Source organism: Tauraco erythrolophus, chromosome 6, assembly GCF_009769465.1.
Source record: "Tauraco erythrolophus isolate bTauEry1 chromosome 6, bTauEry1.pri, whole genome shotgun sequence".
Lineage (NCBI taxonomy): Eukaryota > Metazoa > Chordata > Aves > Musophagiformes > Musophagidae > Tauraco > Tauraco erythrolophus.
In genome coordinates, this window is record NC_141470.1 from 43034564 (window position 1) to 43061812 (window position 27249).

The following is a 27249-nucleotide window of genomic DNA, read 5'->3' on the forward strand; positions in this document are numbered from 1 at the left end:
CTTTTGCATGCCTATTTTAATCCCAGTGACCCAAAGAACATCACACTTTTTTTTTTTAACTAAATCAAGAGAACTATCTTATCCTTTGCTTATATTTCCACCGCCGCTATTTTCCTCCCTGTTTATGCCCTGTTTCCTTATTGTCTATTCTTCCTTCCTCTTTCTGTCTCGTTTTCAGGGCTAGTGGTATCCTTTAATTCCTGTGTTTCTCCTTTCTGCTGCTTATACTGTTCACTGCACAGTTTCAATATTGTTTCCTTGGGAACTTTTTCCCAGTCAACCTCAAATTTCACACCGACTAGGGATGCTGAATGAGATGATGAGTGCTTGAAACACATGAATACAGATTTACGCTGCAGAGGTTTTCTGACAAAAGCCGGTACCGATTAGAACAGTGGAAAATATTTATTTCTTTAACCAATATATCTGTGACTGCATAACCCAGTGGTGATAAAACTTATTCGTGTAAAAGTGGTGGTTTTTTTGTCAATACTACTTCCATCAGTTTGAGAGAGTGCTTTAGGTAGCTTGCATGAGAATGGTTTGCAGGCGGTATAAACTGTCTCCACGAGAGGGCTTGCGCAGGCTGCGTTCCAGCGAGCGCCTTCTTTCCCAGGCTGGGCTGCCGCTCTGCCTTTGCCGCTGCCATCCAGCACCAAGGCCCGTCATGGAACGTGAACAATTTGAAATGTTGCCTCGAAAATAACTCAGATTCAAATTAGTATACGTGATAACTTAGGAGGCAAATAAGCAAAATTACTTTCTGCCACCTAGAATGTGAACGTGTATGTAAAATTTTTCCACACAAAGAAGGGTATGTTAATTTACTTATTTACCTGAAACCCAGGAGCACTTTGAATAGATTGCCCAGAGAGGTTGTGTTGTGGATGCCCCTTCCCTGGAGGTGTTCAACGCCAGGTTGGACGGAGCCTTGAGTAGCCTGATGTAGTTGAGAGGCGTCCCTGCTCATGACAGGGAGGTTGGATTAGATGAGCTCTAAGGTCCCTTCCAGCCTGTGCCATTCTATGATTCTATGAATCTCACAACACTGGAGATATACAGCACTGGCCTCCCGTATTTTCTCAGCATGAACTCTGTCCTCACCTGAATGAATGCAGGAGGCCTAAAACCTTATCTGCCTTTATGCCTGTTAACATTACATCTCAGGTAGAAAGCATGGCCACGTCAGTATAAGAAGAGATCAGCAGCCATTTTTTATGCCTGGCATTATTGCCATCAGAGCAGATGGCATCTCTGGAGGTTTACAATTGATCCATATTGCTGTTAAGTTAGTACCAGATGATTCTTTAAATGATGGATGAATCGAGTAGTCTTCCCTTTCTCCTCCCTTCTCTCCACTAGTCCTCTCTACTCTTGAACGCTTGGAAAGTCTCAATGGTGCTGGCCTTTCCTGTGCTGCTATACGACATTCACATGTGCAGCTGTCTTGTGCTCAGGGCTACATGGATCTCTTCTCCCCAGCAGTGTCCTTCCAGCCCACGGATTTTGCTTCTGTGGTTCTAGGTGTTCACTGATCCTTGAAAAGGCTGGGGCAAATGTTACTGGTGGTGTTGGGAGCTTGTCTGCTATCTAAGAATATACCTCTCAGGAACAGGGTTTAGGAAGCATTTGGCTAACTTTTCCAGCATCTATCTTTGCCTCACAGTCAATCTGCTTATACTAAGAATGTCCCTTTTTAGATCTTGTAAATTGCAAATAGCAGCGGAGACCTTGTAGTAGTTCTTTTAAATAGAAAGTAGATCTTTACTTTGAGCAAAAGGTAAGACAAGGCATAGGGTAAAGAAAGAATTATGTTTGTGGCATCATGGAAAGGTTTAAGTAATCTACAGAGATGCACGATTCTTAATATTCAGATTAGTGTAACATGCTCTTTGTCTAGAAGCAGAAATAAAGTCAACAGTCACAGGAGGCAGTGAACTTTTTATTGCAGAATCACGTTCATTGTCTTCAAATATAGTTATTTTTAATGGATTGAAAAGTAACACTTTACATGTTTTGCTGTATCATGCTTTTTAAGGATAGGCTGCCTTTATGGTTCCTGCTTTTTTACCTAGAAGGCTTTAGGAAACTGAGAACTTCTTTAAAATCTTGTCTGCCATTCCTGCTCTAGTCAGAATACAGTATGGAAACATAGCTTGGAAATATTAGCAATATCTGTTGATTTAGTAGTGGACCAAAAGGTCTGCAAAAATTAAGAGTACCCTATCTTCAACTTTTAGGGTTGGAGCTAGAACCGAGTTAATTTGTAGTGTTTTCCTAGACTTTTAAGAACTTTGCTTTGTTGTTCTCACTGTTTCAAGACTAGAAGTATTCTCAGCTCTCCAGTGAAATCTTCCTGAAAAGTTGAGGTATGTCTGACTGGCTTTGCTTGATATAACTCTATATTTTTATATATTAATCCTTTTTGTTTTCCAGCATCAGAGTGCCTCCTGGGGAAGCTAAAACCAGGAAAAGTCGCGAGCCAGTGACCATCCTGTGCTACCACTTTCTGTTCTGTAACCATATAAATCATGACCAATCAGATAGACGCCAATTAGGGAAAATACATTCAATAGTCATTTCTAATTCTGTGTGTGGCAGCTGGGCACAAAGCCTAGAGGTGGCACTCGTGAAAGATTTGTGTAATTTAACAGTTAGTCTTAAAAATGCTTAACTAGACAGTGTATACTAAAAGACGAAGGTGTGTCTTTACATGGGTGTCCACTAAGAAAAGTATTTAATCTTTATCTTTTCTCTGTTTGGAGGGAACATTTAAGTCACACGTTCTCATAGGCTGGGGTTATTGAGTAAATGTGGCACTTCTTTAGTAGAAAGCTGCTCAGTTCTATTTCTGAAGTGTTTGTGAACGAATGTATCCTGAACTGCATATTAAGTACTGCCATCCTACTGATGTGTTTGGTCAGATGTGTGTTTCTGTGGGGTCACTGACTGCCACAGAATCTTGACAATATCACACAAAGTATATTTTCCATTGTGGCATCTTGGTTCCTTGGGGATCCCTAACATCTGTACTGCTAATGGTTTTATTGTTGCCTCTGGGTCTAACTCCAATTAAATTGACCATGGCAGTTTGTTGCAGTCTCATCCTCTTGAGTACCTGGATTTCTTTGACTTACCTTTGCCTATGAAGAAAGTGCACTTTTATCCTTTTGAAAAAAAAAAAGTCCATGGACAGGAATGTCTTCCTCCTGAGACTAATATGCAAGTCCTTTTGTGCTTAGACAAAGGGTTTTCTTAATGTATTCTGTGATAGAAGTGCCCTTAGAGCCAGCCCATCCTTGTATACAGACCTCTCAGTCTTTTTGTAAATTGGGAACAAACTTTACAACACTGTCTGCTTGCAACAAAATTGGACATTCATTTTTAAGCACACAGCCTCATAACCAATTCTTTTAAGAAGAGAACTCCCTTTGTGCAATAAAAGGGAATGTGGAGAGAAAAAAGGTCTGGGGTAGTGATTTAACAAGCACTGTTGTCTGGTGCTTCCACACTGAGATTTGTGGAATACAGTCAACTTTCCACCATAGATGATTTTAGTATGTTTGAGTTTAATAGTTTCACGTCTCTTTTATTCTGATTTTAGTCTCAGTTCAAGTCATTAGAAGGGCTTTGTACTTTTACAAATGCAATGACCAGAAGTGCCTTAAGTTTAAGCCAGCATACATGTTAAATGAAAATGTTAGACTAATAAACTGAGTGGTGTTAACACCGCACAGCTAAAATTACAAATCAAAAGGTATTAAAATAATTTTGCTACCTGTGCTATGCAAGGCCAGTAAATCTGGGATTTTTTTTTTTTCCATAAAAAGCAAAAATAAAATTTGGTCTAGGATGAATGCCATAAAACTTTTCATAATGGTGTTAACTGGATGCAGTTGCATCCTCTGTGTTTTATGGCATAATTTTGGCAATGTTAGTGCTAGCTTCCGTAAGTGCAAATATCCAAATTCCTCATCTAAAGGAATCTCACATCAAAAATATACAAAAAACATCTAAACTACTGCTGCTCTTAGTTGCATTTTTTAATACAGTAAAAGCTCCGTGTTTTCATATTCTTGGGTTTCTTTTGTAACCATAAATGTACCTTCTCTTAGACTAAAGCTCAAAATTACAGAACTGGGCTTTAGTCTGTTTCCTTTTTAAATGTGGTCTAATAAAAGCTGGATTTGTAAAGTGATAGCTGCAGCTGAGATGGAAACTTCTTCCTTTCCCATTCCGTTCAATTAATGAAAGCTGAACTTCAAAGTCTAGATGAGATCATTTGAAGTGCTAAAATTATTGAACACCAGAACTGTTTACTTTCCTTTCTGTTCAAAAAAAAGAGGGAGCTTGTAATGTAAAAGTAAAATTAAACCACTGAAATGAAGTTAGGAAACTTTAAAAGTTCTAGAGCAAGAAGAGGCGTTAGCTTAGTTGAGAGGCATTTGTGCATAATTTTAAGTGACTCACTTGATAGTCATGCTTTTTTTTTCATGGCTGTGACACTAAAAGCTTTTCTGGGAGGTCTTAGTTGTGTGCTGCTCAGAAAATTGCAATCCAATGAGAATATGTCTGAGCAACACCCCTGACAAGCTAAGAGAATATGCACAGATCTCATCAGGGACTGGAGCCTTTCTACAGTATCTTAAGCACTTATGTTGTTATCACTAGTTTTGTAGTTGTTATCAGAAGTTTTTAAGTTGGTCAACTGCTCGTTATTTTGCTGACAGCCCATAATATTTCTCCTGGGCTCTACTTTGTCCTTTTTGACCAAGAGCATTGGCTGTGCCACTAACTCTGAGGGAGCATGTAGCTAGGGTCAGTGGGTACCAAAACTTCTTTGACTGACTCATTTGATGACAATAAGCATCAGCCTCGAGCCTGCTGCCGCAAATTAGAAAGTGGGAAGTTAATGGATATCTAGTTCTAAAGGTCTTTGGCCAGAGATTGGGTGAGCTTCTGAAGCTCATTGGGAAAGCACAGGAGGGGACTGTGGAGGCTGGGGAGACACGGGGAGAGAGGAAATCCTGGGCCATGCCAAGAGGCAATAGCGGGGTGTAGGCAGTGAGCAGTGAGGGGTGCTAAACAGTCATAGTGAGTAGGGAGGAATATGCAAGCAGGATCCAGCAAAACAGGAAAAAGGAACGGAGTCAGGCACAAACTGCTTGGGATGCCAAAGACTGCCTATTTCTGTGTTCATTTTAAGCGTTTAATTTTTCTGACACACACTTGGGATAGGCAGAACACACACAGTCCTATTAAATGTAATGAATTACATGTGAGTTGTTCATCTGACCACCTCCGTAGGCCTCACCGCCATGCTCCAGGGTTTCTCGTACTGGCAGTGCACCACCACAGCTGCTCTCCCGCTCTGTTATCCCACATGCCAGACACAACCAGGCTGCCTAACCCAAGATCTTTTGACCAGCTGCAGCGGGCGCAGTGAGCCCTGCAGCCCTGCGCAGCAGCTGAGAGATCTGTATCTTATGTATGCCCTTATGTTGAACAGAACAAGGGTGGGAGGCACACATCCAGGTGCACCCTTCCTTGGCCCAATATCCACGCATGCTTTTGGCCTCTGAGCCGACGCATCCCTGCTCTTTTTGGATGACTCAGCAAGTGAATTCTCATGTCTTACGACTCAAAAAATCTGAGTGTTCTGGGGTCAAATTTATTTTTAATTCTTCAGTTAATTAATTCATTCCTTAATTCTATAGAACTATTGAATTAAATATATTTTCATCATCACCAAAGAAGACATACTGAGTTACAGTTGGGTCTTTTCCCCCCCAGTACTCATAATTGTCTGTCTTTTTCATTCTTATCCATCCAGAGCAAACAGAATTAGACCGCAAAGAATAACTTCATACCTGCCAAATTTCAAAAGAAGCCATTTTTGCTCTAGCTTTGTTCAGGGATTTGTGATTAGAACTTTCTTCCTCCCCCTAGGAAGATCTGTAAAATTGTCATGAAGCAAAATGGAAAGCTGAATGTTTTAAAGGTGAATGCTGCAAGATTTTCTGTGTGGGGTATGGGAAGAGCTTTATTATTATTTGCAAACTTTACCATAAAAGTTGCTGCAAATCATCCAATAACAACCCAGAAATATTTGTTTCTGTACTAAGCAGCATAGTATAAGAATAGCTTTATGCTGTGTCATGGAGGGGCTTGAGTTTTTTTAATAACATCTAGCTTGCTAGCACAGTACAAAACTATTACATTTGCAAAACCGAACCAGCTGGTCAAAAGACAGAGACTGGATTATACTGGCGTTCCTTTTCTTCTGTTCTGTTCCCCTCTTTTCTTTCTGAGGAATTCGTGTACAGTAATTTTTAGCTTCAATGTGGCTGACAATGAGTTTTCAACTTCTAAGAAGTTTTGATGGAAAATACAATAGTTTAATTTCCCATTACCAAAGCATGAGTTGAGTAAATTTTACAGTATTTTCATTATAAGTATGATACTGTCTAGATCAGACTCTTAACCAGTGTAAATCAGCATAGCTCCACGGAAGTTTATACTTGTTGAAATTCTTTCCTATATTAAAAATGATGAAGAGAAAGAAAATCTAGAGAAAAAAAACAGAAGTACAAACAGAAAAAGCAGAAAGGTAAGAAGTATCTAGGAAGGAATACAAAGTGGTTTCGTGTGCATCTTATAAAATGAAGAAAAAAAAATGAACAATATCCTATGCTGGTTAAAATTTGTCATCCTGTGAATTTATTTCTTTCACTGAGCACTCCTGGATTTGGATTTAGGATTGCATATTAAACCTCATCCTTTGTTTTGATATAATTTATGTTGTAATCTCTTTTTTCAAAGCATAGTTTCATGCTCTGTCAGTCTCACAATAGATTTTCTGTATTGTAAGACAACTTTTTTCCCTATTATTTTCAGAACTTATTTTGTCTAAAGCTTTTATTTAAAACGTGTATTCTGGGAAATATTCTAGATGATGAGAAAAGCAACTATTGTAATGCTGTTGGTGTCCCTGAATACATGTACGTAATTAATTGCATTCTGTTCCAACTAACTAGGCCATCATGATTATGCGGAAATGACTTCGTGTTGGTCAGTCTGTGGAGGGGCAGCGGCCCTTCAGTCAGGGATAAGTCACATTTCGGACTGCCCCTCTGTTACGAGGCTTGAGGAGATTAAGGACCCAGCTTTATATTTGTGTCAGGGCTACACGGACTGCCAATACTGCAGATTCTCCTTCTCCAAGTCCGAGAGAGCAGGGAGCCCCCTTCCTTGGGCCAGCAAGGTCAGCAGAGCAGAACCATCTGTACCAGATGTAGGCTACAGCTGATGGCCAAAACTGGCCTAGAGCTCAAAGCCTGTCGATAACTGCGCCTTGAAAAAGTCGGAGGCAAGAAGGGAAACTTCAGCAGCAAGAGCAAACTGCAGTCTCGTCTGTAACTCCAGAGCCGCTGCAGTTGATTATATTTGCACAGGTTTCAATTTCCAACCCGGAGCTGCCTCCCAGGCAGGGATGAGTCATGAAGCTGGTGGCCGGATGATAAACGCGGCTCCTTCCTTGCTCGCTGCCACCGGGCTATTAAAGTAAATAGGACGGAATCATAGGCACTGCTATTTAAAAAAAAAAAAAAAAAAAAAAAAAAAAAACCCAAACAACCCCAACAACAACGGCGGGGCACTGTTTTGATCCGTAAGTTGTGACGAACAAAGCAGGAACTGCGTTGCTACAATTCAACCTTACGTACAATCAGAGGCAAAAAGAGTGCCCTACTTGGTGCGCCTTCTAACGGCTGAAAACACACCTCCCGGAGTTCTGCTGCGACTCCGCGTTCCCAGAGGGATGTTCCGCTCTGGGTCTCGCTCCCGCGGCTGCCCAGGAGAAGCGCTCGCGCGGCCCGCGGGGCCGGGGCGGCCGCGCACCTCGCGCCGCCGGGGCAGGGCAGGGCAGGGCGCGGCGCGGCGCGGCGCCGGCAGGTGGCGCTGCGGGCCCAGGCACGGCGCGCGGGCGGGCGGGCGGCGCTCCCTCCGCCGGTCCGCCGGCGGCCTCGCGCTGCCCGGCCGTCCCTTTTTTTTTTTTTTTTTTTTTTTCCCCTCCGCTATTCTCGGTTTCTACAGATGTGCTCTTTCGAATGGTTTCAATAAAATTTTATTGCCGTCATTTGAAAAATAGCAGGGTTATTGTGATTTGTGCTGCCTGGCAGAAAAAAATTCCCCTGGGGCTGGCGGCGGCCGGTGCGCCCCTCTGCCGCGGGGCTCCCCTCGGGCACCGTGTCCCCGGCCGGATCCCGCCGTGCCAGGCGGCACTGGTGCTTCCAGCCTTACCTCGTTTTCCATAGATAACTTGGCTCGTCGTGGCTCTGTAGGACACTGTATCTATGTTTTTTCTCCAGGCCCCCAAACTAGCCCCCAGGTGATCCCCGAGGTGCACTGAGGCCATCTCCTCCTGCCCCTTTTGTGTGGGCTGCTGGAGCCTGCGGCTCGGGAGTTTCCAATACCCATGTGAAGTAGCAGACGTTCAAACACGGACACCTTTTGTGAGAGGGCAGAAGTAACTCGGTTGCTGGTAGTGGCTTTTTGCAGTGGTGCAAGCCTGCAGTGTTTCGGAGCACCCTTGTGAAGGCTCACAGACACTGAGTACCGCCGGCAGATGTTACACGTGTCTGTCTCTGTAAAATACATGACGCGTAGACAAGAAAGAACCTTTCTTCATTTTTTGTGCTTACCATATCACCTTGTCTCTCAAGGACAGCGGATCGCTAAAACGCAGGCAGAGATTTATTGGAGGGACTAGAAGGACTTTACTCCTCCTGCTCCTTTCCCCCTCAACTCACGTCTCCCAATCCTCTGCCAGTCTGGCATCTCTCATGCTCCTCTGCGAGCTGGAAGAAAGCAAGCAGTGAAGACGGTGAAGCATCTTGCCCCTCCTCTGTCCCATGGCTTCACATGGGGAGCGTAGCCCTTGTGCCATGACCTGCTGTGCGAGAGAGGAGATGCAGCCAGAGTGGGGACACGTCATCTCAGTCACCACATCCACTGGGTTGTTTTTATGTCTTCCTTCCCCCTTCGTAGATTGTCCTGATAAACAGCCTACAACAAAACCCACAGAATGACAGTTTCATCCTTGCAATGCTATGAGATACAGTGGATTCCATGAATAGAGATGACAATAGCCTCTTTCTCATCCTGAAGACTCACAGGGACTCATGTGAAAAATAATAATTAAAACAAAGTCTTCAGAGCGCCTCAGTGAGTGCTGTCATGCCTGCAGTATGCACAGGAATGCCCTGCCAGAGGCTACCTTTGGTTCAGCAGCACTGCCACTTCAGCTGGAAGCCAGGAGTTTATTATTGGACTCTACTTCTTGGCACATCATTGGGCCAAAATGACTCTGCTACCATGAATTTTGAAGGAAATGTGGCTCTGCTTGGTCTGGATTATTAGCATTGCACTTCTCTGCGTAACGCAGCTGGGCACCAACTGCTAAAACTCTTGTTTCTCTCCCATTTAGAATTCCAATTTCATGTGCCACTTTGGAGAAGGGGATTTGGGCTCAGGAATCTTTAAAAGTTTTACGCTTAGCTTGATTTTAGCTATCTGAATGGACGAATAATTACCGGAAATCATTCCATAAATAAAGTGGTGAGAATGAGATACCGAGCATGTATACCAAGTTGTTATGCAACTGGAAATTAAAATTTTTCACCACGCTGTGAAATATATAGTTAATAACTAATACTACAACCAGCATTAGACCTGACTTAATCTAGTCTTATGATGCTTGTAATAGATGGGCCTTCCTTTTCAGAGTTAATTTTCAGGGTTCTTATAAACACCACGGTCAGTTTACTGCATTTACTCTGTGCTCTGCGGTGGATCAGACTTCGGCAAAATTATCTATACTCAGTATGTGCCTATAGTATCATCCAATCATGTAAATTCAGGGGCACTATTTTTAATCAGACAATATAATTGGTACTAATTTTGAAATAAATGGTGCTCCTGTCTTCTCAGGAGCACCATCTGTGTGGCTCATATGCAATCAGCAATATTTATATTAAATGTTATACATTCTGCCTCACCTACTATTTCATTTCTTCACTCTCAGTCTCATCCGATGAACCAAAACAGGAATCACAAGAACCAAGTTCTGACAAATAGTTTCTTCCCTCAGTTTACTGATGTATACCTTGTTAATACAGCTTTGTTCAGCACTTTTTTCAACTAACAACAGTCTCATACTACACTCAATCTGCCCAGTGCAAGGTCTTCAGCTCAGTTTTCATTGTAATGTATATGCAGCTTTTTATATATCCCTTTCATAGCTTTTAAAACTTTGCTGTTTTTTCCATTTCATCACAGTCATACGGATATATGGATCTCACGTTGTCCTGTCCCACCTTTGATTATCTCCAGAATCACTGTTTGGCTCCTCATTTACTAGAAGGCCACTTGCTAATTGTTTTTTTCTTTGCATGCTTGTAAAAGGCAAAATTCTACTGTACAATACTCTCCTGGCTTAAAAAAAAAAAAAAAAAAAAAAAAAAGTATACATTTTTCAGATTGTCATTTTACTAACAAATATGCTTTTCTTGTTCTTTCTTTTTTCTTGTCTGGTAAGGGGTTTGTAAGCAAGCTGGATGAATTCATTCACTGGTTAAATGAAGCCATGGAAACAACAGAGAATTGGACTCCTCCTAAAGCAGAGACAGACAGCCTTAAACTGTACCTGGAGACACACTTGGTAGGACAAGATTATACTATGATTACTATCAGTAATTGAAGTGTTCTGCTGTGCGTTTTCTTTAATTATTATTTTTTTTAATTACTAATGTGCATCTGTATTTTAATGTAAGATTTGCAGCTTTGCAGTTTATTTTAATGAACATACCAACAAATTATATTTTGTATTTGAAATATGTACTGATAGCTTTAAAAAAAATAAATTAAAAGGCAGAATTACGTTGCATTTCAGTAATTATCTCCAAAACTGAAAGAAAATGGCAATAGCAAAAGGATAAAGGAAAATGTTTTTTCTGCTGGTCACTCTAAGATTTTTACTACGCTGTAACATTAGCAAAACTCCTACAAGTAAGGAACTCTTATTCTCCCTCCCACAGTTTTAACATAGTACAGAGTCATTTAAATAAAATATTGAAATAATTATTTGAATAATTTTACTCAATATACAAATCTGTGGTGTAATTAATACAGTTATCACTAACCTTGTTCTTTTGCAAAAAGCTAAAAATTGGATGGAAGCAGAAAACACTTCGATGAATAATCTTCTGAATATATTACAGGCTAGAATTATAGATTGAGAAATATTTGATAAACCTCATGAGACTTTCACTGGATTCTTCCAAGAGCTATTTCTGGTTAGGAGGAGGTGAAACAAAGACCTGAATTGAATCAGGTATTAAGTTCTCGAAAGCGAATTTTTTGTGCTGTAGGTAGAGAATAAAGATCAATGGATGCTGTTCAATGTGTTGGTATCTTAATAGATAAACTACTCTATCTGGTAAAAAGAAAAATAAAAAAGAATGGAAAATTAATCTAAGAAATTCCCTCTACTTCTGCCAAAATCTTATGTTCTTGCCAGTATGAATTGGAAGAAAACCCAGCAATAGCACTCTTCTGAGACAATAAGATAGACACCCCAACCAGATAAAACAGTGCATTACCTGAACCTTCATCAGAGCATCAACCCCCAAACCTCAGTCTCATTTCCAGTCTCTGATAATCTGATGGTGAAAAATTATTTGACGGTGCCAGGAAGTCATGTGATGCATTACAGGAAAAAATGTCATCCTAATCCCTACCGTAATACTGGAGTGACTGTTATTAAATTAATTAGGTATACATTAACCACATATACAATTAGAACTGAACTGAAAACTGTCTTTGGAATTTCAGCTATACCGGAAATTCTTTTGTGTCTTTTGTTCTTAAACATTTCTGTGGTAGTAGTGCCTAAGGGCAGCTACTAGATTAAGTGCCCATTGTGGTAGTCTACCAAATGCAGTATGAAGATACTGCATTTTTGCCTTATGTTGCAGATTTTGGATTTTTTGCCTTGTACTGCACACCCTCAGTCCCATGATTCTCATTATGTTTACAGGTGCTCTGAAGATACAGAGAGCACCGTGAGATCAGACCTCAGAAAAGGCATTGGTCATTCCAATTTGTTTTCCTCTTGCTCTGCAACATGAAACTTCTGGAGAGATGAATTTTTATGAGTAGAATGGCAATTTTCACTCTTGACTGGATAAAAAAAAACATATGCCAGGAACAGGGCAGTTACCAGGTTGAGCCTCTGTCACAGTCAGTTTCTTTTTCCCCTTCTTCCATGGGGAGGAGCACAGTAGCTCTTTTGCAGGCAAGTGACTTCCCACTTTGCCTTGTGGTTTTGTGGGAGGTGAGGCCAAAACCATCTATCAGACTGGAATGTGGAGTAGTAGCCCAGAGGCTACTCCTTCATTGCTAGAGGTAGTCAGAATAAACGAGTATGTGAGCACCTGTACATCCTCACTTTCCCCTGTAAGTACTCGGGCTCCCAGCTGTACTCTGTATATCTGCATATATTTGGGGTAAGAAAATATTAGTATGTTTCAAGATGACTATGTCATGAAACGAGGTGGTTTTTTTCTTTACTTCTGTGAAGAAGTGAAATGTCGAAAGAACAGTTCAGTTTCAATTTGATGATATTTGATATTATAATTATTTTTATGGCATATACAGCCAGTGAAAAAATCATTGAACAACCTGAAAAAAACTAACTGTGACTTTTCTTTTTGGATTTCAGAAAACATATGCTGTCATATTTGTTTCTACACAGCAGAATTGAACTATTAAAATACAGAGCGTTTTTATAGTGGGGAAGATAGTTATTTGTATTAATTAGATCGTCAGCTTTTCAGTGGCATTTGTCTGTCAGAAATCCTAATCTGTGTTTAAACAGAAGTATATGAACTTCAATTCATATCAGTGTTGAAATTTCCCTTGGTTAAGCATTGTAAGACAATGGTGATCAAGGTCTTTGTGAGGGTACTTATACTGCTTATTTTTGTCTTTTGCCAGTCAGGTTATACATGCTGTCAGACTCCCCTAAGATTTGTTGAAGTAAAGGGGGCTTAGTACTTTATAAATTTAGATTCCAGACTTATGGGTTCATAGTACAGACACTGGGAGCGAACTAACCTGGAATACAAAGAAAATGTGTTGTTTATTTTCTATATACTGCGTCTGTGCTAGCAAACCTCATAACTATGATTCCTTACTGATACAGATTTTCTGGTTGTAGAAGGAGTGAAAACTCAGTGTAGATTAGTATTTTTGTTTTTATTAGTAGAGACAAGGCCTTAGCCTTTGGCACAAATTATCAATTTCACCACCTGTGATATTGTTTTCTTGGAAATATGTTTGTTGCAATAAGAAAATTAGGGCCATAAAGAGACAATATTTTGCATTCATGAATTAAATCTCTGCTGTCAAAATCTAAGAAAAGAAAATATGAGAACAGGAAAACAGAAAAATGTGCTTGTTCCCTTTCTCATTATTGGCTGGAAAAAGTCTTGAAGAGGAGACAAGGAGAAGGTTGTGAACATCCTCCAAATTTTTCAATATGTGTAATTCTTGACTGTCATTTTAGGGTCCCAATGTAAATTGTTGACAAAGGATTGAATTTTAAAGTCTTTCCTCACTCAGCCTTGCTTTTCTACATCTCTGACATTTCAAGAAGTGGTGTGACACAGACACTTAAAGAGAATGTGTTTATTACAAAAACCAAACCAAAACAAAACAAAACCAACTACCACAAGAAACCTACAACTTCAACTTATTAGAATCTTTGAACAAGGTAATGCTGCCATGAGAAGTCAAACTGCTTGAACAGGATGGCAATGCAAGTCTCCATTACAAGTGTCCTTGCATGACATCTTCAGCTTAAGTTGGTAGAACTCCCCAAACTATTGTTCTAGTTAATTCTTATACCTGGTCTAGCAAGACTGTCTACCCAGGATGCTAATCAGCACTTTGGAGCATATGAGTAGTGTCTGTCTCTTGCTCTTGGCCCAGCAAGAGCTGCCTGCAGGCATCTCTGTGACTGTCTGAAGGTCCCACCTGGATAGCTCCTGAAACAATTAATGAAGCACTTTGTTGTGAAGGTGGAAGGCAGTCTCTCCTCAAGTTGATCCATTATTCCCAGTTAGCCCATCATCTCATCTGTGCAGAGACTAGCTGGGAAGTTCCTGGGCCACCGAGGGAATTCACGACTAAGTGCACTATGTGGGCACACAAGCACAACCCTGATATGCAAATACACCACAATTGTAATTATTAACTCTAGGAAAAATTGGAATTTCATTCTTAAATCGCAGTCACAACCTGAACTCCATAGATTTTGCCATGATGAGTAACCATACAGTTTGGTAAAGAGTATGATTTTTTTCTACAAATTGAAAGGTAGTCTACGTCTGGAATGTTTGCTAAAATAGACAATCTTCAGCTTGGAGGACAGTTTTCTTGCAAATTTTAAAACGTAGCTCCCTGACTTTCTGCAGAACAGAAGTTGCTATACACTTAGTTTTAGATAACACCAAAGCATGAAGCTATCAAAGAAAATGCTCTCACAGATGCCTAGAATAGTGACTAACATTATTCTTTCCATTTTATGGATCTTCACAACTGAATAATATCAGTGAAACTGATTTGGGAGCTGTGTGTTTCCCATTCATATGGGAGGGCTGACACGGAGCTGCTACCACTTGAACTTCTGGCACTCCTGCAGGCAGCCACACAAGCTGGCAGATGTTGAAAACACTAGTATGTTTTCATAAAACAGAGGTGTTTTTCAGCAGAAATCTACTTTGCCAGAAAGGCTTCAGTCAGCCCTACTAGAGAAAAAAATGAGGCAGGTTTGGAATTTTGTGAACGATTAGGCTCAAATCACTTCCTAATGAGAAGATAGCTTCATTGACCTTACCAAAAAAGGAACTTGTGAAAATGGTTTCTGATTCACTTTATCTTTTGTAGCTCTTCTTTTCTGTTATGCAGATTCTTGCCCATTGGCACCCTGATCAAAATCAGCTACTAGCAGACTCTGAGCATAGACTTGGTGGTATGCAAATCAGTTCTCATCAAAAACAGTGTCCTGAAGGCAGCTTCTGAGCTAAAAGCATCTGTCTAGATGGTACTGCTGTGCTTGTGAAACCAAACAGACTTTCTTACCAGCTCAACAAATAAGAATTCACCATGTTGCTCTTGACCATTATAATTAACTAAAATAGACATTTTACTGCTCTTTATCCCTGACCTGAAAAGATACATTATTTTAGCACAGTAAAGAAGCCAACTAGCAAATGAGGAATCGTGAAGAGCCACTGAGGAAAAGGTTTAGATAAAAGGCACTGTATATATTTGCTGAGGCCTGGGACTTTTAATTCTGTAGTCTTAAATTCTCCCTTTGTTGCTAACATAGTACTCTGTTTTCTTGTTGCTGAAAAACTCCTAGTTGTTCTCTTTACTCTGGTGTGCCTTAGATCTTTTGGTCAAAGCCGTTTCTGTGTCTAGTGTCGTACTTAGATCTAGATAATACAAGGCTTTTAAATGGAAACCTACAAATGAAAAATATCTTGTTTTAAACCTGTTTCATCAAACTTTTTAAATCCTTCTTACATTATTAGTAGATGTTGATAAGCAATGTTTTGCGGTGGAGATAAAATTAATTGAGGAAAGGTCTTAGAAATTTGGAACAAGTGGTCAGGCATTTTTGTCCTAACAATCTTACTCTTCAGAGTTTCAGTAAGATTAAAATTCTGAAATCTTGAGTACAGGGAATGTAGGGGGAGGGGGAGAGAGAGAGAGTAATGATAGAGTTTTCTTTTTTTTCTTCAAAACTAGCTAAAGAATGGTCAGAAGTTGTACTTGCATTCATAGCAGCTCTTGCCTTTTGCCCTTTTGAGTAAGACCATGGCTGTAACCTGCCTAAATTGAAGTCTGCAATTTGGAGGAGAGCAAATCATAGAACCATAGAATAGTTTGGGTTGGAAGAGACCTTTAAAGGTCGTCTAGCCCAGCCTCCCTGGAATGAGCAGGGACATCTTCAACTAGATCAGGTTGCTCAGAGCCCTGTCTAACCTGACCTTGAATGTTTCCAGGGATGAAACATCTGCCACCTCTCTGGGCAACCTGTTCCAGTGTTTCACCACCCTCATTGTAAAACCTTCTTTTTACCTCGTCTGAATCTACCCCTTTTTCGTTTAAGACCATTTCCCCTTGTCCTATTGCAACAGGCCCTAAAAGATTTGTCCCTATCTTTCTTATAAGTCCTCTTTAAGTTCTGAAAGGCTGCAATAAATTCTCCCCAGAGCCTTTTCTTCTCCAGGCTAAAGAACTCCAACTCTGTCAGCCTGTGTTCATGGGAGAGGTGCTCCAGCCCTTGGATTGTATTCATGGCCCTCCCTGGACCTGCTCCAACAGTTCCAAGTTGGGAGCCCCAGAGCTGAATGCAGTACTCCAGGTGGGGTTTCACGGGAGCAGAGTAGATGGGGAGAATCACCTCCCTTGACCTGCTGGCCACGCTTCTTTTGATGCAGCCCAGGATACGGTTGGCTTTATGGACTGCAAGCGCACATTGCCAGCTCATGTCCAGCTTTTCATCCACAAGTACCCCCAAGTCTTTCTCCAAAGAGCTGCTATCAGTGTTTCACTTTACTCTCATGGTAACTGTGGATATCAGATAGCCTTAGAAAAGATGGCAGCCAGTGGTTTCTGTTTCTCCAGATAGCACAAAGAGGAATTGTTTGTCACTCATGGAAAGAATGGAGGAGGATGGCCTCCTTGAAAATAATTAATTGTTCACACGAGGGTTATTTGTTTGTTGTTTTTTTAGGCAAAAATATATGTGCTGTTTAGTCAAAACTAGAATAGCAAATACTCTTCTGGAGAAGGTACAAGTGGCTATGATCGCATGAAGTCATTGCAGTACAACATGTTGTTTGGACATGCTAAATGATCATTTCCATGAATCAGAATTTCTTGGTTTTCTTTTCTAATAAACGGTGTGATCCCTGTCTGTAATTTTTACCTCAGTTTAGTTGCAAGCTGTGTGCCACATTAAAATGCTTTTTAGCCCAGAGTTGTTCCATTATATTAACTTTCTCAGTCACCATATTTACTTTACATGCTATGGTCTTATAAATATCATTGATAAAGTATCACTGGTATTTCAAAACAAACTATACAAGTTAATTCACACTAGCATTTGCTTCCCTTCTGTATAGGAAGTTTAGATGTCATCTCCATTCCAAAACCAAATTCTTCTGAAGATATGGGTGTTTTGAGAGTCTTATTGTCTAAAGAGAAATAAGAATTTTCCTGTGTCCAGCCAGTATACATGTTTCGGGCCATGTCATAGCTCAGCACTTTCTTAGCTGTAAACAGCAAATACTTTCATACAGAAAATAGATTGTATTTTCACATTTAAGAATTGTGTCGGTGATGTAATGATGCTTCTGCGGTATCTCATGATAACTCATTGTCTGTAACAAGTCTGCTATGTCTGAAAAAAAAATGATTCTCATCTCCTTGGAAAATCTCATTTTCTGAAAAATGTCAGTTTAGAGAAGTATTAAATACCTGTTCTCATCGAAAATAAGGTTAAATACACATGCTTTGGGCTAATCTGCTGGCTGTCTTTGTGGTAGTGGTGGTAACAGTAATTTTATTAAAGGTATTACAGCCTCTGAAATGGCTAAGTTATGTACTGTGCTTTTGCTATATGGGCATTTCCAATGTCCATGGCAGCCAATTTAGATTTTTTTTTTATCAAAATACACAATAGTATCTCCAGGATGATGGTGCTAAAGAGTCTGAGCACCATGAGTGGACTAATCTCTTGCTTATCTAAGAACTTTACTTTGAACCTGTTTAGCCTATTGTTAGTTTGAATTTCTGAATTTTATGCTGTTATCTTGAAAGGTATTTTGGGTATGCATGGGTTCCTGAACATACGTTGTTTTATATAGGAAGCAGTCTGCAGCACATACTAATCAGAAATATAAACTAAACCCAGCAGATTTCAGATGACACAGGCAAGTGAAAGGACCTAATAGGAAGTAAGACATCAACCTTCAACGGAGGGAATGCATTTATATTGTCAGTTGTGTCTATTATTCAGCTTTTAAAATCTGTAAACCAAACAACCTCTATGTAAGTTTTCTGTTTCTGGAGCTAAAGTGCCTGAGAATATCAAAAGAAAATGTTGCTGTCATTTAATACGTTCAACCGTACCTGTGTTACAGTCTGGAGCCAGAGAGTGTACGGTTGCTGGCAGTGGGCAAAATAGAGGTTTCTAGACTGTTTGTACTGTTCTTTTGAATTTCAGCAACATTTTTGGTGACTAAATAAGACAAAACAGGTATATAACAGAAAATCCAGGTATATATCCTGCTAATCACAGTACTGTTGCCCTGACCAATACAGAAATACTGCACTTGATCTAAAATTGTTTCCCATAAGGTCATGCAATGAAGAAGAGCTGACATATCTTTTCTTTGTAAGGAGAAGGGGCGGCCATGTTTATGCTCCCAGCATCACAGAATTAAGAGATCTGTTGTGATGGAGTTCTGTTATTACTCTATGTTTTTAATGAAGGAAGGGACTGTCTTCCTGTATTGTTGCTACCAGCTATTACCACACAGTCCACTGAGGAGGTTTATTTTGTGCAAGCCTGTAGCATAAGCAATAATTTCTTAATAATTTTTCCAGAGACTGAATAGCTGGAATACTGTTAAGAGTGCTACTTTTTTCTAAACCTGTCTTCCACATTTGTAGATACTTAACCTTCTGTAGTTACTTTGTACAGCTATGAAGAGAAAAAAAGGGTATTGCATTTACTTTGGTTTTTCAGTTGTTTCAGACCTTCCCAGGTTTCCTTTTCTTCTCTTTGCTACCACCCCAGATTTACATAGTTGTGCACAGGAAGGGGATAGAGCCCCGTAATAGAAGTTAGCACTGTTGGGCCTGCCTGTGACATATTGTTAACTAGCCCCATGGAAGGCCGTCCCAGCTTTTTTAGTTCTGAGAGCTGCAGCTATCTCTGAACAGAGGAGGCATTAAACCAGAGGCAAAGCATATTAAGACATCATCCTAAGGAAGCTCTGCATCTTCTGCTGAAGGAGGAGAGAAAATTGTAATGTCTAAAATCTAAACTCTATCACTTTTGAGGATTTTGAAGTCTTTTGACTAAGCATATAGAAATATAGTGTATGAACAAGTTTGATCTGTGTCTCAAGAACAACTGTATTGCTCTGTTTGTTTTTTTTTTTAATTCATGATGTTTGAGGTTTAAAATAGTTAGAATTTTACTTTCACCAATATCCAGGATGCTTTTAAGCTAATGTTTATCGCTTTGGAGAAGGGAGCAACGAGATTCTTAAAACACAGTGTTCTTTTACATGCAAGAATATAGAGGATGGTATATTCCTCTGAGTGTGTATTAAAAACCTGATGGAGGAAAAAAAAAACCTAATTAAAAACCTTCTTAGAAAACAAGGCCAAATACTGTCATAGAGCACATTCAACCCCAGATTATTCAGACTTTGGGAAATGCTTAAATTCGTTTGCACTTGTGAGTGAAGCTGTACAAGACAGTGTAACTTGATTTGGCAGGGTTACAAATGTTCATTCCCCCTCAAGTCTCACCACCCAAAACTGTAAAACTCTTGGGTGCTGAGGTATGCCAAAACACAGATACTGTAAGTTTGAGCAGTGAAAGTTAGGGATTCCATTGGGTCCATTGTGTGCCTGGCCTGCAGAATAAATTGTTTACATGCAGGGGATTCAGTGCCTATAATAATACGATGAAGTCAAACTGCTGTTATAGAAGGTTTTGAACTAACTTGATCAGGAAATTTCAGTGAGAAAGTATTCGACATAAGTTCTGACTTAGAAGCTTTATGGCAATTGCGAAATAGTCACTCTTTGAATGACAACTTGATCATGCTCTTTACACTAATTTATCATTGTAACAACTTTTGAAACACCTTTAAAAAATTCATATGAAGGTAATGTTTATTTTATTAACAAATTGCATAATGCTTATGTAGGAACTCTGTTAACTGTAATTTTTATGTCTATGAAAATGTATGCTATTGCCAGAAATTTTAGTATGCTGGTATGATCAATATAAGTGTAGTCTGCGATTTGTTTTTGAAAGTGAAATTAAATTTATTTAAAAAAAAATCACATTAAAAGAATGTAATGCCAGGATTTCAAAGGACAAACAAGCCCACTTTCAGCAACATTTAAACTATATTTGCTTTTACTTACTTGCCAAGAGCTATGGTCCACTCCCATAGGTTCTGTGCTACGTCTCTCAGAGGCATAATATCATTCACGTTTTAAGTACTAGAAGTAATACAATTGCTGTCTGTGTTTTGGTGTTCGCAATGCCAAAGCTTTCAGCAGAAATATAGAAAATTCAGAGCATGAATGGAGGTCTTGATTAGTAAATGTTTTTCTTTGCATCTCCTATGATGGTTTTTTTTTTTTTTTTCCTTTCTTAATTCCACAGATTAATTGGGTTAATAATTCGGGATCTCAGTTTAATAGATATATTTTGCTAAGGAGACATTTTAGTTCACCTTTGCATTGCATAAAGCCTTGTATCTGTGTATATATATAAAGCAAATTACATCTCCCTCATATTCCCCTGAAATTTGTATAGAACTAAAATCCTTCAAGGATTTTTCCGAAACTGCATAGTGTTATTTAGTGTCACTGTGTGCTTTTTAGTCTGTTATGTTGGTAAATTTATATTTAAATAATATATATGTGAATGTTTTTTCTCTCTTAGTAAATCCATGTTTGCCAATGCTGGTACGCCCCTTGAATTTACCTTTGGCTTGGAAAGCTCTTTTCTCTGCATGTGGTAGGACAATACGACTTAGGCATATTTTTATGAAATAGCTTTCTGGCATGGTGATTCTCCAGATGGAAGAAGCGTAGCTAGAAATGTGTAAGATCAGCCAGACAAATGTCGTCTTGATAGAAAAAGAAGTCAAAAGACTGTGACTTCTGCAGATTATTTCCTGAGTATCTCAAGAAGACAAGAAATTATCAAGGACAGTTATATATGGCAGACTAGATGTGCAGTTCACCACGCTTACGGCAATTTAGCACTTGTTTCGTTGTATTGCCATTTTGCCCCTATGCTTTCCTGTCTGTGTTCATCTGTTCTGGGTCCAGTGCTGTTCAACATCTTTGTCAGTGACATGGATGACGGCATTGAGTGCACCCTCAGTAAGTTTGCTGACGACACCAAGCCGTGTGGTGCCGTGGACTCACTTGAGGGAAGAGATGCCATCCAGAGGGACCTTGATAGGCTTGAGAAATGGGCCAGTGCTAACTGCATGAGCTTCAACAAGTCAAAATGCAAGGTCCTTCACCTGGCTCGGGCCAATCCTAGGCACAAATACAAACTGGGCACAGAGTGGGTTGAGAGTAGCCCTGAAGAGAAGGATTTGGGGGTGTTTATAGACGAGAAGCTCGACATGAGCCGGCAGTGCGCTCATGCGGCCCAGAATGCCAACCACATCCTGGGATGTATCAAGAGAAGCGTGGTCAGCAGGTCAAGAGAGGTGATTCTCCCCCTTTACTCTGCTCTTGTGAGACCCCACCTCGAATACTGCATCCAGTTCTGGTGTCCCCACCTTAAGAGAGACATAGATTTGTTGAAGCGTGTTCAGAGGAGGGCCACAAAGATGATCCAGGGGCTGGAGCACCTCTGCTATGAGGACAGGTTGTGGGAGCTGGGATTGTTCAGCCTTGAAAAGAGAAGACTTCGGGGGGACCTAATAGCTGCCTTCCAATACCTGAAGGGAACCTACAGGAAGGCTGGGGAGGGACTTTTTACAAGAGTGTCCATTGATAGGACAAGGGGAAATGGGTTTAAGTTGAAGGAGAACAGATTTAGATTAGATCTTAGGAAGAAATTCTTCAGTACGAGGGTGGTAAGACTTTGGAATAAATTGCCCAGAGAAGTTGTGAATGCCCCCTCCCTGGAGATGTTCAAGGCCAGGCTGGACAGAGCCTTGAGTAGCCTGATCTAGTTGAGAGGCGTCCCTGCCCATGACAGGGAGGTTGGATTAGATGATCTCTAAGGTCCCTTCCAGCCTATGCCATTCTATGATTCTATGATTTCTTGTTGTCTCTTGATAATAAATAAACTGAGATTCAATTTAGGAAGCCTCATGTTACGTGTTTTTAACTGAGAAATTTATGTAGTGAAACACAAAAAAGAAATTCAAGTTGGCAGCAGAAGAATTTACGTGAGTTTGAAATACGAAATATGTGTAAAAATAGCCTCTATGCCTTCTAAACTAAATCTGAAAGACAGGCTTCCTGGAGAGTTGGGCTAACTCTCCTTTTTTTTTCTCCACATCTAAAATTGTGCATTCAAAACTTGGCTAAATTACCTAAGAGATGGCGAACACAATGAGGAATGAGAAACAGAAATTGGGGGACCTAAAGTATTTAATGTGGAGAAGATTGTGGTATTCATGTTTAAAAGGTAACCAAGGGAAAAAATTTTGACTGCCTAATACTAAAAAGGCAGAAGCTGTGACAGAGAAGGAAGGGGTGAGGTGGTTTTACAAAAGTATGAATTACTGTAGAGCTACTGGGGTAGAGCCTGCCCCTTTGTATTTAGTTTTGCTAGCCCATCACAAATTCCATGGCATGTGAAAGACATAGGCTACTGCTCTCTCAGCCCATTACATTGCCGTCCTTACTCCTACATTTCTATCCAGTTTAGATTTAAAGGTCTCAAGGGATCGGGGCTTTCACTGTTTCCCTTAGGATATTATTACACAATCTAATAGATCTTTCAGGGGAAATTTTACTGGTATTTATCTTAAATTTTCTCTTTCTTAATTTAATTCCATTAGTCCCATCTACTATACCCTCTGTTACTGTACTATGCTAATGTCTTCTTTCTGCTTGGTGTTCAGATTCATGGTATATCAGTAGGTAATATTAGCCCTTTCTTTTAATCATCGTTTATTCTGTCTTGTTTATTTCTTATAATATTCTGCCATTTCCACCTTTAAACTTTTTTTTTTTTTCCTCTTCACTAAACCCCCACCAGTTTGTCTCTTCATAAATGTGCTTGGTCCTCCCAGGCAAAAAGTACATTCAGATCCACTGAATGTGGATCCAAAAAGTACATTCATTATCCACCTGAGAGTCCTGAGAGAGCTGGCGGATGTCATTGCCAAACCCCTGTCCATTATCTTTGGGCAGTCTTGGCTCACTGGGGAAGTTCCGCTGGACTGGAGGCTGGCGGATGTTACCCCCATTTACAAAAAAGGGCGGAAGGAGGATCCGGGGAACTACAGGCCTGTCAGTCTGACCTCGGTGACGGGCAAAGTCATGGAACAGGTTATCTTGAGTGCTATTAATGAGCACATACAGGTTAACCGGGTGATCAGGCCCAGTCAACATGGGTTTATGAAAGGCAGGTCTTGCCAATCAAACCTGATCACCTTCTACGATGGGGTGACCCGCCTGGTTGACAAGGGAAGGGCTGTGGATGTAGTTTTCCTGGACCTCAGTAAAGCCTTTGATACAGTTTCTCATAGTGTTCTGGTTGAGAAACTGGTAACTGCTGGCCTGGATAGGCACACCCTCCTTTGGGTTAAAAAATGGCTGGATGATCGGTCCCAAAGAGTGGTGGTAAATGGGGCTAAATCCGGCTGAAGGCCGGTCACCAGTGGGGTTCCCCAGGGCTCAGTGCTGAGTCCGGTTCTGTTTAACATCTTTATCAATGACCTGGATGAGGGGATTGAATGTACCCTCAGTAAATTTGCGGACGACACCAAGCTGGGAGGCTGTGTTGATCTGCTTGAGGGTAGGGAGGCCCTTCAGAGGGATTTGAACAGACTGGATCGTTGGGCTGAGGCCAATGGCATGAGCTTTAACAAGGCCAAGTGCAGAGTCCTTCACTTGGGGTATAAAAACCCCAAACATCGCTACAGGCTCAGGGAAGAGTGGCTGGAGAGCTGCCTGGCGGAGAAGGATCTGGGAGTGTTGGTTGACTACTGGCTTGATATGAGCCAGCAGTGTGCCCAGGTGGCCAAAAAGGCCAATGGGATACTGACGTGTATCAAGAATAGTGTAACCAGCAGGAACAGGGAAGTGATCCTGCCCCTGTACTCTGCACTGATGAGGCCACACCTGGAATATTGTGTCCAGTTTTGGGCCCCTCGCTTTAAGAGAGATATTGAGCTCCTGGAGCGGGTCCAGAGAAGGGTGACTAAACTGGTCAAGGGGCTGGAAAATAAAACTTATGAGGAGCGGCTGAGGGAGTTGGTGCTGTTTAGCCTGGAGAAGAGGAGGCTGAGGGGAGACCTGATTACGGCCTACAAATACTTGAGAAGGGATGGTGGGGAGGTAGGGGAAGGGCTCTTTACATTAGTGATGGGTGATAGGACAAGAGGAAATGGGTATAAGCTTAGTCAGGGGAGATTCAGGTTGGATGTTAGAAAGTATTTCTTCTCTGAAAGGGTTGTCAGCCACTGGAATAGGCTGCCCAGGGAGGTGGTTGAGTCCCCATCCCTGGATGTGTTTAAGAAAAGGGTGGATGAACTACTTAAGGATATGGTTTAATGGGAGATTAGGGACAGTTGGACTGGACGATCTCTAAGGTCTTTTCCAACCTAGAAAGCTATGAAATCTATGAAATCAAGTGAAAGGTGGAGAATGCATATCAGTGATCAGAAGGTAAAATAATTTCTAGGGTTGCTATAATTATCTCATTATTAAACATTTTGAACTCAGAATGTTCAGTTAATATTATGTTTAAATGAACGAAAAACACAAAGAAATTGTCTGAGTAGTCAAACCATATTACATCTGATCTACATCTACAGTGGCACAATGCCACAGGAGGTGACAATTATGGGATTTCAGTAGTGAGGTTTCCAGATCAGTTTTATGTCAATTTTAAAGGCGTTTATAATTTGATATTGGGAATCAACATAGACAGTGATACCATTATTTTGCCCATTTTTATCTGCCTACAGATGCCAGTGGAAGGAATTACTCCCCGAGAAACCCTATAAATTATTGTCTTTTAAAGCTTTCTCATTGTTGCAGGGGATAGAAGACCACATCTTCTTTCCACCAGCTATTCAATCTTAGACAATATCTACCAGCTCCCATTGATTACAGAAGGAAATAATGTGTGGTTCATCTAAGGAAAATGATAATCATATTGTATTAGGCATTAGAGATTTGCTTAGCAGTTGGAGATAATTGGCTGCTTGACCATCACTGCTATAGGGAGGGTATGTTCACAGTCTCAGGGAGAGAAGAAAAAGACCCTTAGTGGGTGCTGCAGATTCAGAGGAGGTTTCACCCTGTTCTCCTTTAAAAGCAAAGGTAGAATTCCTGCTGTTGTGGTAAAAATCAGCCTTGACTATGGAGTTTCATAAGGCATTTCCATAGTGCTTGTGTTCTGTTTAACAGGTGGAGTGTTACTCAGATAGAAATATAGCTTAAAAGAAAAGACGAAAAGAAAAAATTCTTTATAGTCATCTAGGTTTTATGAAAAATGTGAACAAAGGAGATGTTGACTGGAACCATTTCACATGTAACATTTAATTCCCAGGAAAACATATCCTAGTGACTTTTAACACTAAGTAGGCTTTATATCTCTAATGAAAAATCTGAGGCTTTCCTAAATAAGATATTTCCCAACTGTTAAAAATTCAAATACTTTGATGATACATTTTTAGATGTAGCACGTGAAATGCACTATTGAATAGGAGATAGTATCTTTTTCCATGGACAAATTGCATATGAATATCCATTTTATATAACCATTGACCAATTACTTATATATTTAGTATTATGTCTTTGGACTGCTAAATGTATGACCATTTCCATAAGGGCAGCTTGCATGGTAGGTATTTTTTTTTTATTTATTGAATGTCATTGGTAGGTGGTGTTCTGGAGTATGAAAATACCACTACATTATTACATGGCTTATTGGGTTATTAACTCGAGTGCATAAATACTAGGCAGCGACCTCACAGAGATTTTCTGTGTGGTCAGAACTCCTCAAGAAAAAAAAAATAAAAAAATTAGACAACACAGTTGAATTCAGTATGTGATATCTTGATATTTTATCATAGCAAGCTATTGGGAGGTAACTGTGCCAGGACCAATACAGCTGCAAATGTAACTGTATATTAAGAATATAAGAATAAATTTTGAGGAATTCTTTTAAGTCATGTTCCCTTTAAGACAAATGAAATGTGGTAATTAAAAAAAAAATTAAATCAGATTTTCAACATAATTTTTTTTCTTGGATGTTATTGTTATATAGCATATGTTTAATAAAATATCGACACATATTTGTTTCTCCGTTTTGTTAGAACTTTACTGTGTGTTGAAACTGTCTCCCTATCCAAAACACAACATTGCTGGTAATATTTGCAGGAGTTTGGTTATCCTTCCAGGATTGTCTCAGTCAAAGAATCCCATTTCTTTTCTACTAGAAACTGTTCCCATCACTCTAAATTTCACAATGGAGTGAAAGCAGTCCATATTTTAGTAATATTGTGATTTTCTCCAAAACTGCAAATGACTATTAGGAAATTTTAAATTAAGCTTTCTATTTCAAATTCTAAAGTCTTAGGTCACTTAGATGATTTTTTCTGTACCATTACTCTAAAAAATAAATGCCCTAGAAGTAATGATATTTTTCTCAAAGGTATTTAAGCACATCAAAAGTGAACCTCAAGAAAATTAGGTCTCAGGGGTACTCCAGTACTCCACACATACTAATAGTATGATTGGGTGAGAAAATTAAAATATTTCTTTAAATACAATCTGATAATAGATGTAAACTGCTGTCATTTAAACTAATCTATATTTATGTATATATTGCAGATTCACATGATGCCTAGTTGCTTATTTGTGTTTCAGAGACATAAAGTACACTGGAAATAATTCGTTGGAAACACCATGACTTAAAAAAAAATGCATGCTTATACAAAGTCTGCGTGCCTCTGGAAGCAAAAATATTGAATAGTTGACTGTCCTTACTGCAGATATAAATAGGTTGAGACCTAGGTTGTGTTTTACTAAATTATAAGAATTTGCTAAGAACAGAGGGTTGCAAAAAATTGAAAGATTGCATATCAGAGCATGACATATATACTGTAGGATGCTTACTCAATAGAAGTTTCCCAAATTTAAGTATCT

General features: G+C 39.9%; 1 protein-coding gene across 2 annotated transcripts in view; it reads left to right on the plus strand.

Moving 5' to 3' along the window:
* Positions 1-27249, plus strand: part of AKAP6 (A-kinase anchoring protein 6) — a 230108-nt gene that overhangs the window by 55347 nt on the left and 147512 nt on the right. For both annotated transcript variants that reach the window (XM_086613686.1, XM_086613687.1), the window contains exon 4: positions 10598-10720. In XM_086613686.1, the coding sequence (XP_086469812.1) occupies positions 10598-10720 (123 nt within the window). The remainder of the gene's footprint in view (positions 1-10597; positions 10721-27249) is intronic.